Raw genomic sequence first — 15,223 nt, 5'->3', positions numbered from 1 at the left:
ATCGGCTGAATCTTAGACTCGAACCGCCGCAGACAGAGGTGAGATGGCAGTGATCCGTAACGAAGAGCGCTTTAGACCACTCGGCCACTCGGGGCCCCTCTGAATATTGTTAGAATCTTTGTAAGTTTGCTGTTTAACCCCAAAATACTTATCCAAATTTATGAATGGCATTTTGTCTAAGTCTCAACATGTCTTGATTCTGAGATCATGTGCACTGCTTATTCCGATACATTCGGAAATGAACACAATAACAAAAGCTAAAGTTGTTTATTTGATGTACTTTTATAAATGACCGCATGTACATCTCTGGGTCTTTCTGACTCTGAATTCAATCACTGTAAATATAAGTACATTTCTCCACCCGGTTGCCAGTCAGTCCTTTGAACTAGCTGCCCAGCTATTGCATCATGTTCTTTTTTATGTACTCTTTTAATGGCAACATGTATGTACATCAAGGGGTCTTTCAGTCACTGAATTCTGTCATTGTAAAAATCAGCACAGCTAATTGATCAACACATTTTCCCACAAAGCAGGTGGCTGAAGCAGGACTAGCAAGTCTTTGAATTTTGCTGCACACCTATTACATGTGTACGGAGGACTCCCGCCTCAGTGATTTTCTGCGTCCCAGATAAAAAATTGGCATCCAAATATGCGTAATTAAGCGTTTCCGAGATCTCTTAGGTATCTGCTGACTTAAACAATATGGACTTACATGAACTAAAACAAAAATATTGGGATTTGTAAATTGATAAAATGAAAGGTATAAAATTAATTGAATTACACATTTTTCAAATGAAAAATAAAGGCAGTGAAACCCAAAATTTTCAGTTATGAGATTTCAAGTTGCTCAAACACTCTTGGAGATGCATCTATATTGTAAGTCAGGGGATTGCTGCTCAGCATTTGATTAATGAAAGTCAGAAGCATCCATTGGGTTAAGAAACTAATAATCAAGTCACATTGTAAAAGATATGAAAATGAGCTTTTGTTATCCATTCAGACCTTAAAAATTGTGAGAGGAGCCTTAATTACAATGTCTTCAACTTTTCTTCACGAGGTTGTTGTTTTAGCTTTATGTATACAAAGTTTGTGTATAAGTTTTTTGTTTATGGCATTCTAAACATGAATTATGCATTTACATTTCACTTCTGTATTGACTAGAACATAGCTGTTGGTTATGTTCTATATCATTATAGTTGTTTTTTGCAATTGGTGCTTAAACATCTGAGGTTAAAGTTTGTAAGGTTTTTAATGTATAGATGATAAGTTAAACTTTGTGTTTAAGGTTTTGTTTTATGACTTGCTTGAATATGTATTTAAACTTTTTTTCTGTGCTTAAATATAATGAAACAGATATTGTCAATTACTTTGTATGAAATTTATAATTTATTGTACTATTTATTTTACAATTTTACTATATATTTTAAAAATTTACCATTTATTTTTTAATTTATTGTGAACTGTTTGAGAATACAGTTTCATTTAAGGTATACGTTAGGTTAATCTTTGCATTGTGGCTTCTGTTTGTCATTACATTATGTTGAGCACTGCATAATAAATCAACAGTAGGTCACTGTGACAGCCATTCCATGCATTAATGAATTTGATTAAGTTATGCTATCAGGTTGGTTTCTCGTGCACTATTACTTATTGGGTTATGAACTTATGTGTGTATGGCATCATCTTTCCAAAAATAGGTAACTGTGATCATTATTTCACACTACATTAGTTTCACTCAGTTTTTTTAAATCAGTGTCTTGTGCACTATTGTATGTATGTATGTCTGTATGTATGTATGTATGTATGTATGTATGTATGTATGTATGTATGTATGTATGTATGTGTGTATGTATGTATGTATGTATGTATGTATTCATTTCTTCCTCACTAAAATTGTCTTCATGGTATCCATATCAAATGTGTCACCTTATAGATAAGGTTGTCATATACTGAAGTATTATGTACATAAATTTTATTATTGAATATCATAGTATGATCCATGCCTTATAAAGGGTTCACCTTGCATTGAGATGTCTTATAGTGAGGGAGTATTGTACTGTTCAGTGAGTTACACTAGGGTACATCGTTCATAGTATTAATATTACCTGATTTAAGGTATCCGTGACTACCTACCTTATAATGGGTTTGCTTTATACTGAGGTACTTTTAGTGAATGAGTACTGTACTGTACAATGAGTTATCTAGAATATATTATACACAGTATTACCGTTACCTGATATAGTGGGATTTATACCTTTACCTGCCTTATTACAGTTCATGTCATGCTGAGATACCTTATATCGATGGAGTATTTTCTCAGAGGAAATGAGCTAGGTTGGTATTTTTTAGGTCAGTGTAACAGTTTTAATTGATGTTCATGATTTACATTACATGCACTTTGAAACTACACTGTCATAAAAAAATGACTGAGTTCAAAATTTTTGCAATCTATATTCAGAGCCTCTCTTTAGCATAAATGATCTCTGAACTTACTGATGCATTTGGATTGCATGTAATATCCAATATGCAATGAAAATATTGTATGCTAGATGATTTTTAACAATATTCATATTATTTATTTGTTTGTATCAGTTGCAAACTAGAACAAAATCATACACTGCCAGAAGAAAAAGTAGAGTAACTCCTGAGACTAGTGGCTTTTTAACACAAATAATTTCCTGCAATACACTCAAGCCTCATTTTTCAGCATGTTTATTTGACAGTAACTTTTATACGTTACCACAAATGGGAATGATTTTATTTAAAGGTCATTCAGAATTTGATTCTTGTATCAAACAAGCAGGAGTTAACTACAAATTAAATACAACCAGTGATGTATGTTTGACCAATGATGGGAATTTTGGCAGATGTTGTGATATAATAAAACTATACCTTTGATTTTTTTAATATTGTGATTGGGGCCCATTTACTTTAGGATTATGGTGTATATTTTGCCTCTGAGGACCCTTGAAATATCCCAGAAGAGTGCTGTGGTTTTTGTTTTGTCTGATGGAAATTAATATTCCCAGCTTTGGTTGAATGCACTATTACTTTGTTCAGTAACCTTTGCCTTCATTTTGTATGGATTGTTTTAATACATTTTGCATTTCTGTATTGTTGAAGTACATAGTGTTACAAGTCAATGCTCTTACAATAAGTAACAGAAAAGAATGAAAGACAACAAGCTTTGTACAGTTTAACAAATAATTTATTTCCTTAGAATACAAAGTGAAAATGAGAAAAAAGAACTTATGGTATTGCAAATTAAATCCCCAAATAATCCAAGAAATACAGACACAAGTCCTAGTAATATTAATTTCTGAATATAATTCACTAAAAGTCCCGAATAAATCTAAAAACTGATGGTGATGACATGTCTGTTATAGCTCCTTGTGTGTTGATGTGCCTGCAGTCTTTTTGTGGAATCACATAAATATAATTACAGGTTTGAATACACTATAAATTTCAGTGAATGTCTCTATCCAATAATTTTATCAGAGCACTTTTGTATTTCCAGAGAAAATAATCACTTGATTTCAATCATTTGAACAAAAAAGATTCCAGCCCAAAACTACTGGTCACAACATATAATATACAACTTGAAATTGATAGATGTTAAAATCCTTTCAGTTACAATATACATGTATAGTTCTCTACTTGACCTCAGGTCACAATTAGCATTATCTAAAAAATCATTACCTAATGGAACATAACCTTCTAGAATGATCCTGATGTTTACAAAACAATAGCCTCAGTTATATATAATTCACTTAGGAAATTCCAAATAAACATATTTACTTCTTCTATTAATATTAATACTTATTTTAAACCCATACATATAGAAACTAATTTAGCTATGTATTAGCTGTTTACAATGAATAAAATAAAAATAAATCAACTTGGGTCAAGCAGAAATAAACAAAACTTTGGACAAGGTCAAGTCCAACAGACAATGTTTCATTATAATAGCATGTAATAAATAAAATTAGAATATAACTAACTAACAAACAATTAAATAAAATATACATAACAACAGTAAGAATTCCATTCCAAAATATGTTCTCAAACTTTGTCATTACTTTAGGGGACATTGAATTTTAACATTAGTTCACCGATGGATTATAATTTGATAATACTTAGATTTAATTATCTGCCTTTTGTTCATTAAGAAGGTGCATGGTGAGGACCCCTACATGTTTTTAGATTTAATTACCTGCCTCTTGTTCATTCAGGAGTTGTATGGTGAGGACTTCTACATGTACTTAGATTTAATTACCAGCCTCTTGTTCATTCAGGATGTGTATGGTGGGTACCACTACATGTACTTAGATTTAATTACCAGCCTCTTGTTCATTCAGGATGTGTATGGTGGGTACCACTACATGTACTTAGATTTAATTACCTGCCTCTTGTTCATTCAGGAGGTGTATGGTGAGGACCCCTACATGACAGGTGTGATTGCAACTAGCCATGTCCAGGGTCTTCAGGGAAATCATTCCCGGTACCTGCTGACCAGCTCTGGATGTAAAGTCATTGCTGTCCATGGTGGCCCTGATACCATTCCTGTCTCCAGATTCACCTTTGATGCCAAAGTAATTGTTTAACTTTTTGCATGTCCACCAAAATGTGAACCATATTGTATATTATGTTATGATGTTTGTCCTTCCTTCTGCCAATTACCAATTTTGTTTTCACACAATAACTCAGTTTGTCCAATATTTACAAGTATCAAATTTTGTGGATGGCTTACACTTGGAGTATGGAAGAACCCTATCTATTTCAGGGTCAAAAGATCAACTGTCATAACTTTGTAATCCACTATGTACCTTCATGCCTGTTTGCTCATGACTTACACATTTGGTAGAAAAGAAACCTATTGATTTTGAGTCAAAAACTAAAAGTCATTGTGACTGAAAGAGAAAAAAATGATGTTTTGCATTGTAACTTTAATTGTAGACCATACATTGACCACGGTTTGTGGAGGGCTTGAACATAAAATATGGATGAAGCTTGCTGATTTTGGAGTCAAAAGGTGAAGGTCATTGTGCCAAACAATGGGTTTAGCAGAATAAATTTTGTTCTAGAGTAATTTCCTTGACCAAACTCTATGGCTGGCTTGTACTTATGGTAGTAATATATCCAAAAGGTTTCAGAATCTGAAGGTTAGAGATCAGTGTGATGGTAAGTTTGTTAAGTAAATAATAGTTTCAGAACATTAAGTTTATTTAAAACCCATACCTTTACTGAATTCATTTAATTGATAGTAGACCCAGTGCAGTATTAGACTTGTGGCTCAGTCAAATATTGCGGGGGCCCCAAGTGGCCGAGTGGTCTAAAGCGCTCTCCGTTACGGATCACTGCCATCTCACTAATGTCTGCGTGGGTTTGAGTCTAAGATTCAGCTAACGTGAGTATGTGAGAAAGCTCGCCAGTAGCTTCTTGTGGGTCGGTGGTTCTTCCCGGGGTTTTCCCAGGTTCTTCCTCCACCATTAATACTGGCTGCCATGCATAGCCTATCGTGTGCTGAAATATGGCATTAAACCCCACCACAACAACAACAACAGTCAAATATTGTAATAGGATTTTCATCCTCAGTTACTCATTCAAATGCAGTAAACTATCCTTGGTCATGTGGATACTGGCCTGGTCTCATTCAGTGGAGCTATTACTGCCATTGTTAAAGACAAATAATGTTCAGTTTAGTACATTTTTTATGTAAATTGCTTTTATGATCAATTTTGGAATATTTTCAACTATTTTTCTGAGGAATAATTTGAAGAAATATAACATTACTAAAGTACAAAAATATTTTAATATTACTCTTCTCAAGGTAACAGAGAGAGACCTCAGACTGACTTACCTACCTGCTCATCGAGCATGTGTTAAAGCAGGAACGTACAGCTTCATGTGCAGTTATAACAGGTAAGAGCTGAGATGTATCAGAATACAGGACATCAGATCATATGTTATGTTTTTAACTCATCAAAACCACATAATTCTGATGTATTTTACATTTGATCTTGCCTCCCATTAGTATTATGTGCTTTCTGTATAAGGCCTCTCCCTCCAATATTTGTGTTTCCTATTGCACTGCTTTTAAAATTAGGATAGGTTATTTTTAAAAAAAATTATATTATAATAATTAGCATATATAATGTACTAAGCACCTCAGCTTGAGTCAAGTACTGGGCTAAACCAGCTCAATTAGATGCACAAATCAATTTTGGGAAATTGTTTTGTAACTTTTCTTTTTAACCCCAAGGAAGGTCAGGGGGAGTGATAGGGTCAGTAACAAAAAACAAGGACAGTCAGCTGACCGGGAACACACATTTTTGTTTCGGTCTTATTATGTTGGCTCATGTATAATGTCAAACAAACTGCAAACGTTATTGACCTAGATCTGTAGTAACATAATGTGGTGGCTAGTTTGGGTCTATGTTATTGTTTAATGAATTATTTTAAGTGACTTCCAGTACTTGATGTGGAAATTGTACTATATTGGCAAAATCCTCGTTTAGGACACTTTTGCCAAAAAAACAAAAAAACATTTGAGGTATGAATACTTATACATTGTGTATAGGCATATCAGCACACTCCTGGTTATTTAGTGGCAAATAAAGGTTAGTAAGCAAAAATGGTATAGACAAAAACTGTAGCAAAATGCTATTTTTGACTTATAGATTTAACGACAAAACCTTGTTTTCAGTTTTGAGAAAACTTTTGAGGTATGTATTTATGTGTGTGTGTGTGTGTGTGTGTGTGTGTGTGTGTATGTATGTATGTATGTTGTTATGACTCTGTGGTCTTAAACTAACTAATAGAAAAAGCAAAACAAACAAGTTTAAGTAAAATTCTATAAATATCTTTTTCTTCTTTTAATACAAAGTGAACATTTACAAGGAACTTACAGTATTGCAAATCAAAACAAAATATCCTAAAAGTTCTATTATCACAAGTCCAAAGTATTGAGTGTTCAGAATTAATTCCAGGCCTTGAAAGTCCTGACTTACCAATAGTTTTGAATATGCTGATATACTAATAGTCTTTATTATCACAGTGATATAATCCAGAATGTCTTGGAATAAATACACAATAATCCCCAAATAGTATTTTAGTCCAAAATGTCAATGAGCACTTTGTAATTACAATGAATAATTTAAATAAATAATTCCTCTCAAATTACATAATGAGCACATCTAAAATTGATTCTAGAAGGACTGATATTAAAATAGAAATGAATAATTGTCGCTTGGTCTTCTTCATAAACAGAGTGTCACCTGACTTACCTGACTTATGACACAACACTTAAGTCATTTCTAGTGGAAATCTCCATCAATTTCATAAAGTCAGGTCTGTTCACTTACATTTTAGCAACCAACCTAACAAACATCTTGTGGACCAGGGTTTTTACAAGGGAAAACCAAGGTTCTGAACTCAGATCCAAGTAAATATGTTGTTTACAAATGATCATGTTAAATTATAATCTACAATCATGGATAAAAGTTGACTACATAATATGCTGTTTACAAATGACCCATATAGTCTGTAATCATGGATAAAATTTAAACACAATATATATATATATACATAACAATGTATGTATGTGTAGATGTTTAGGCACATCACCAAATGTCTTGGCTATTTAGTGCCAAACAAAAGCTAGGTGAGTAAAAACCTTGCCAAAATCCTTAGGAAGTTAAACCCATCCAACCAGGACTAAATATATACCATAAGGCAAAAGACAAAGTATGAAAGTCTGCAAATACTCTCAGAAAAGCAAACAAAATGAAAATAAAGACAAAAAAACCCAAACAAAATGCTTGAAATAAAGTCATATTTTTTTTGTATATTCATCACACTTTAAAAAGTCTAAGATCTCAGACCGAAAATTATCTCAGGACACATTGCATCGTAAATAGGTTGCCATCATTATAGTTGCCTCTTGCCAGTTCTGTATCTCTGTACCTCCATTTGAGGTAGACAAATGCACATTAAAACTTGTAGGATGACTTGGTTAGTTTTTCATGCCATTTTGGTAATAAGGCCATGTGAGCTTTTGGTATGACAATGTGTTCAACAAACATCCATGAACAACTGCTTGTTAGCACTTTGGAAGGGATGTTTTTCAAACTTGAAAAATGAGCCTGGTTCATAAGATCTTGTACAAGTTCAATAATGAGCAAAGTCTGTGCATATTAAGGATGTGATCTTGCATCTGATTAACTGAGTTTGTTACAATCCTGGAAGCTGTGTTTTTCATCTGATTTGGATCAAACTTGAAATATTGGCTTATGTCATCAAGATCATGGTCTAGCTCGATAATATGTAAGATTTATGCATATTAATGAGATAATCTTCCAGCGGATATGCAGGGTTTGCCACCACTGGCTTTCATTACTTAAAGTTTGTGGAGTTGGATTATACTGCATGTGAACAGTAAAAATTTGATAGAATTAAAGACCTTAATTGATTATGGTTGGTTACTGAAGAGCTCTATCAGCATAACAATTAAGATTAGTTTGATTCTGTCTGTGAGGTATGTTCTGCTTCGGTACTTAAAGTTGTCAAGATGGGTAAGCGTCTATCCTATGCATGATCAGAAGTAATTTGAACAGGATTAAAGATGTCAGTTGATTATAGTTGGATTACTCATGATCTAAAGGGTCAGTTTGATTTAATTATTTAAAGTTTGTCAAGATGTCGAGCATGACAATGTCAAAATAACAAAAACCAAGCAACCAAAATATCACAAAATCAAATAATAGTTGGAAATGGAAATTTCAGTGGTTGCAATCACATTCAAAGGGACATGAATATGCAATCTGCTCTTATTAAAAAGATTGTAAAGTCTGTTATGGTGGCAAGAATGACATCAAACATGTTGCAGAATTTGAATTGCTTTTAATCACATAAAAGTAAATTAAGTGCAACAAATATACCATCGCTGAAATCTTTGTTTATGGAATCTGCATCAACTGTGGATAACATTAGACGTGCAAAGACATGCCAACTTTATAGCCAAACGTTCTACCTCGTGAGTGACCATCTTCTGAATGCAATCAGCTATCATGATTTTTAGGCAAATCTGAGTTTGACACTATTATGAATGACCACATTGCAAAAACTGATATAAACATTACTGAACCTAATTAAATCCTTCATAAACATGAATCTAAACCAAGCTAAAGTAGGTGTCACTAACTGCCATTGTAATATGTAATGCCTGGGATAACAAAGGTGTCTGCAAATTGAAGTTACAAATAGTGTAATGGTACAATGTTTTGTGCTTCATGTGGAAAATCTTACTGACATTAAAACAGCATTAGACCCAGAGAGTACCAGTCTTGAGCAGTTCTGGCTGGCAGTCAGCAATCTGAATCTACCCATATGCACAAAGAGGTTGAAACTTCTTGGTGCAAACAGTAAAGTTGTCTTGATATTGCCACATTCCAATGCAGACACTGAAAGGACATTTTCCATTCTGAGGAAAATTCAGACTGACTCCAGAGGAAACCTGGATCCAGTAAGAGTGCATCATCTCCTAAGTGTTAAGATCAACATTGATGAAGACTACCACCTTTATAATCCATTAATGTTCCAAGGAATGCTAAAACTGCATGTGGTACATGCAGGGAGAGTATGAATGGCAACACGTTACTGTGAGAGGACTTGAGTGGAAAAGGAAATGTATTTAGGCCTCTTGTTTGATAATATAAAAACTTGATGAGATCATCTGTGTATTTTAATATTATAAATGTAAATTTGTATAATAGATGTAATTTTTGTCCATTTGCAATGCTAAATATTGGGTCAATGAAAATCCTCCTTCTTTTGAGGTCAAAACTCCTGACCTGACCTGTCTTTTGTAATACATGACTTTTGTGTGGTATCAATTTCTCAGACAGGTTTGATAATAGGTAATATCCATACATGTGACTGAAATAATGCTACATATGACTGGCAGAAATTTTTACTGCTGTGGAGACCATATTTATTCATTCTTGGATCAGCTTAGTGATGAGCAAGATTATTATCTTGCACACGATTGACTGACTCTCTGGAAGCCATATAGTATGATTCAGTTTTTATCAAACTTGGTATATGAGTTTATGTCATCAAGACCTCAGAAGAATGCAATGAGATGATGTGTGTATTTTAATATTATAAATGTAAATTTGTATAATAGTTGTATTTTTTGTTCATTTGCATGCTAAATATTGGGTCAATGAAAATTCTCTTTCTTTTGAGGTCCTTTGTAATACATGACTTTTGTGTGGTATCAGTTTCTCAGACAGGTTTGATAATAGGTAATGTCCATACATGTGACTGAAATAATGCTACATATGATTGGCAGAAATTTTTACTGCTGTGGAGACCATATTTTTTTCTTGGATCAGCTTAGTGATGAGCAAGATTTGCTTGTGTATTATGTGGTGATCTTGCACGCGATTGACTGAACTATTGTTACCTCTCTGGAAGCCATATAGTATGATTCAGTTTCGATCAAACTTGGTATGTGGGTTTATGTCATCAAGATCTTAGAAGAATGCAATAAGGAGAGCTCCACATTATTAATGAGGTGATTTTGAATATGAGTGGCTGATCTCATCTCTTCAGCAACTCTGTTTTTGTTATAAAACTATATAAATGGGCTACATAATCAAGATATCCGATCATTTGTAATAGGAGTGAGACCTTTGCATACTTTTGATGTGATATTGCATTTGATTGGCTGATGGTTTTGCAGCTGTAGAGAATGTTCAGGATTCCAAGTTGCAACTAGATGTATTATTGTTGCAATTGTGACTTGACATTCAGATTTGGTGGGTGAAAATATTCAAATGGTCATCCTCTGGAAGACATCAGAATCATAATTTGTTGTATAGAAAATGACATAAATACATTCTTATATCAAATATAGGCCACCTTTTCTGCATTTAAAACACCTGGAAGATGCAATATAAGTTGCAACATAATTTCATTTTGATTTTGAGACTGTACATTCCTACATTAAGTTGCCATCTTTTCAGGTAAATGGTCAGGCTTGTTATGTTATTACATGTATATGCATTATTTTGACATTTGCATAGAGCCAGTGCCATTAGTCACAAGTTATTTAAAACATATATTTGTTTTTGTTATGTTTTAATATGTTTTAAAAATAACCCAGTTTGCTCTTCTCCCAGAACTTTTAAAAATTTTAATTACTTAGAGCTAATAAATGCATTGTCTTTCAAAACAATCCTGAGAAATTCAGTAGCCAGTCCAGATCAATCATTGGTGGGAATTGAATTTACATCCTTCTGGCAATGGATCTATTGCCATAGGTGGCACCCCACAGTTTCGTATTTTGCATAGGGTTAGGATTTTAAAGAAAAGGAATTTCCCCAGCGTTCCTCACTGGTTATACTGGCTATTTAAAAAAGACCTTGTATATGTTAGGTATAATTCAAAGAACCTTTAATTCCCTTTATTTTGGTGTATGATTGATGGATGTAATATGGGTTATAGAGTATACAGCTTGGCCTTACTCCAGATGTGCACCTTTCAAAAAAGTGCTAGCTCCACTTGGTAATTTTCACTTCCTGAACTTCAGAGGTAAATTGTATAAAAAAGAGCTGATAACTTTTTTTTATATTTTATATATTTGGTAATTCATTCATTGCACTTTCAGAAGCTGGTATTGTCTAGTCTGGCAAAATTCATTTTCCCTATCTTAATGGCTGCTATTGATAGTGTACTTCAGACTAATTCAGGCTGATTTTATTGCACAAGGGAGCAGTCATTTTAGTTAGCAGTGTGTTTAAATCATGTACAATTTCAAAAAGTACAATATCCAAAGAAATATCATCCACATTACATTAATGTAGCATAGAGGTATGCCAACATTCTCTCCATTGTGCATGTTTTAAATGCAAACAACTTCACCTTACATACGTCACTCTCTCAAAAGTACATAATAACGGTGAGCGTCCCCTTAACCACTGAATCACTATGGCTACTGTGGGTGGGGATGTCAGCAATTTTCAAATAATGACTTTGAGGGGATAATATCTGAACCAGGAATCCATGCTGACTGCATGAATTAGCTCCCTTTGTAGTCCAGAATAAGTGTATATATTCTTTAAAAGGGTGGGGCGATAAACAGTTTGTAAGCTATGAACTGGAGCATATCCCCAGTAAGCAGGGGGGACATCCAGAGCCCCATGCTGGTTGCATGAATGATGGCCTTTTCATGCCAAGAAAGTGTATTTAATATTTTCTGCATGTTTTTGATCAGCAAAAAAATCTCTCACGGTTAAATGCACATTAATGAATAAAAATTAAAATTATTTGCCATGTTGTGTCTGTTGTATTTTTTTCTACAAGAAAATACAAGCAAATTAAGAACATAACTTCTGTATTTTAATCTTCTTTATAGCTGGTCTGGCAATACCAATAGACAGTGTAGCAATTAAGTTCTCCAGACATTTCCTTTTCCATTCAACATTTTCATTTATGTATGAATTAGCATTCGAAAATTAACATTGTCACTAGGTGTGCAATATGAGACCCATTTCTTTAGGCCTCTTGTTTGATAATATGATATGTATGAAAAATTTGTTTAAAAAAGAATATGATTTGTATGTATTCACTTATAGGAATATTTACATGAATTACGGTAGTTGGTAATTTGTTCATATTGTGCAAGAGGTTGACAGAAGTTGCAATTGACTGGAATCATAATATACTGTTAATTACATAATTATAGCTGTTACAGCAATTTATTGTACTTTATGCTGACACCTACGTTTTACAACAGCTGCTAAATCCAAAGAAGCATTTTCAATTTACTTATATTCATCCTTCAATCTTTGCTCCCACAGAGTTATGCAAACATATTATTGGCATGTCAGATTTTGTATATCCAGATATCTAATGAGATTGTTTTGCATCTTATGTAAATTCTGTCATCATTATGTAGAGTTGTAATCTTGAAACACTAATGCTTTCCTGTGCTAGCTTGTTGGCATTATTGTAGAAAACCGCTGGACATTATCCCTTTTTGACCATGAAAAATATTTCTTTCCCCCACTAAGCTTGTTAGCATTATAGCATTATTTTAGAAAACTGCTGGGCATTAATTTTCTTTTTGACCATTAAACAGTAGTATTTTCTGCTGTTATCTTGTTGCAATTAGTGCAGGAAACTGCTGGACGTTATATCCCTTGTTGAACATGGAACAGTAATGCTTTCCTCAGATAGTTTGTTGGCATCATCACAAGAAACTGCTGGACATTATAATCATTTTTTACTATGAAACAGTCATGCTTTCTTTATGTCAGATGCCATTTCAGGCATAATTTTTCAAATAAAATTTTTCCAACAGTGCAGTGCTGTATGATTTTAGAAGGAAATGTATTATTCATTGTTTAGTACTTACACAGTATTATATACAATTTTTTTGGAAAGTCAGTTTATAAACATTTGTCCTCACTCATACCAAATATTGATATTGTTTCATTTTCTCTATTCAATCAATAACTCAGCATCAATGGAATTCCCGCATGTGCTAATGATAGGATTCTGACAGACATTCTTCGAAATGAATGGAATTTCACAGGTTATGTTGTAAGTGACCTGGGGGCTGTCGAGTTAATTATTACAGCACACAAGTACCTCAAGACGCCTATCGACACAGCAGCTGCCTGTCTCAAAGCAGGAACAAACCTTGATTTCTCAGGTGAACAGAAATCAGTGTATGATTATATTGGTGAGTTCATTTTCATAGTGGAGATAAGGGGAGATAAGATTGCATTAACCTAATCTTAGGTCAGTTTCAGCATGGTGTAATAGGTACACCCATCAAAAGTTCAGCAAAAATACTTCACTAAATTATAAAGTATAACTATAAACTATAACAGCATGAAAGCTGTTATTTTAAGCAAACAAATGAATTTTGTACTTGATGATGGTTAATGCTAAAGCTTCTGCACAAATGAGCTATTTTGAAGGCCATGCAGGTTAACTTTCTGCAAGGTATTGTGGGTAAAACTAGTACTCAAGGATACAGGCATGTAATAAAGCATACAGGCATATAATAAAGCACACAGGCATGCACTAAAGCACACAGGCATGTAATAAAGCACACAGGCATGCACATATGGAAAGTACTATAATTTCCTCAGCTATTTTAATGCAATGTATGGTGACGTTACATGGCATTAATTCATTGTAAAACTGATATTTTCTAAAAGTATTGTACAAGTCTATTTAAAGGATGAATCTATAGTTGTCCTTTTTCTTGCAATTTAGGTTTATCAGGTATATATATATAGAGCTTTATCCAACATAAATGTATACTTTCAAATTGAATTTCATAAAGCCAAGAAAAAGTTGTTGCATGTATGATATGTTATATGAAAAGGATATTTTTTGTTGTTGCTTAGTTGATGCTGTCAAGCAAGGGAAGGTTTCAGAGGAACTGGTCAGAGAAAGAGTAAAGCCTCTTTTCTATACTAGAATGAGGCTGGGAGAGTTCGACCCACCATCCATGAACCCATACTCGCAGTTAAACCTTTCTGTTGTCCAGAGCCTTGAGCATAGAAAACTTGCACTTACAGCAGCCATGAAATCTTATGTCCTGCTGAAAAATGATTACAACATTCTTCCTTTGCCAAAATATTTCAGCACAATTGCGGTAGGTACCGGTATATAGGCTTTTGTTCCAAGAATTTACATTTATGTGCATTTATAAGGACCCTCACACAGTTTTATGCTTGTATCCATAATACAGATAAAACCCATTATAACGCGATTCATTATAATGCAGTTCTGCTTATGATGCAATGGCAGCATGGCTTCCATTTTGTTTTTTAAGGTGACCTCGTTTTTTAACATCCTTAATACATGCTCTCGGAAAAGCCAATTATTCATTTCCCTAACATTTTTTATCCCAGAACTGCATTTAATGTTGCCTTAACTTCCGAATTTTTCTAAAACATATTGTGATATATGATCAAGAGGTTAGTTAAAACTGATGACATCAAAATTTCAATGCACATTTTCTATGGGGAAGTTTTTTGAAAAATTTTAATAATGCAATCCCGCTTATATAGCGATGTTATTCTTTTGACCCCAAGCATCACATTATAACTGGTTTTACCTATATAGCTGCAGTGACTATATACAGGTTCTGGTTGAGAAAACCACAGAGAGTTGTATGGTGTTTTTTATATTTGTT

The 15,223-nt window shown here is 33.6% G+C and overlaps 1 protein-coding gene across 1 annotated transcript in view; it reads left to right on the top strand.

The window, feature by feature from the left end:
• LOC149786168 (uncharacterized) overlaps positions 1-15,223 on the top strand; it is a 50,194-nt gene that overhangs the window by 8,376 nt on the left and 26,595 nt on the right. Inside the window, exons 3-6 of the mRNA XM_089976521.1 lie at positions 4,422-4,592; positions 5,831-5,922; positions 13,530-13,753; positions 14,430-14,680. Coding sequence (XP_089832647.1) covers positions 4,422-4,592; positions 5,831-5,922; positions 13,530-13,753; positions 14,430-14,680 — 738 coding nt within the window. The remainder of the gene's footprint in view (positions 1-4,421; positions 4,593-5,830; positions 5,923-13,529; positions 13,754-14,429; positions 14,681-15,223) is intronic.

The sequence above is a fragment of the Sinohyriopsis cumingii genome, chromosome 12, assembly GCF_028554795.1.
Source record: "Sinohyriopsis cumingii isolate HCF-2022 chromosome 12, ASM2855479v2, whole genome shotgun sequence".
Classification (NCBI taxonomy): Eukaryota; Metazoa; Mollusca; class Bivalvia; order Unionida; family Unionidae; genus Sinohyriopsis; species Sinohyriopsis cumingii.
This window is presented reverse-complemented; position numbering and strand designations above follow the sequence as displayed.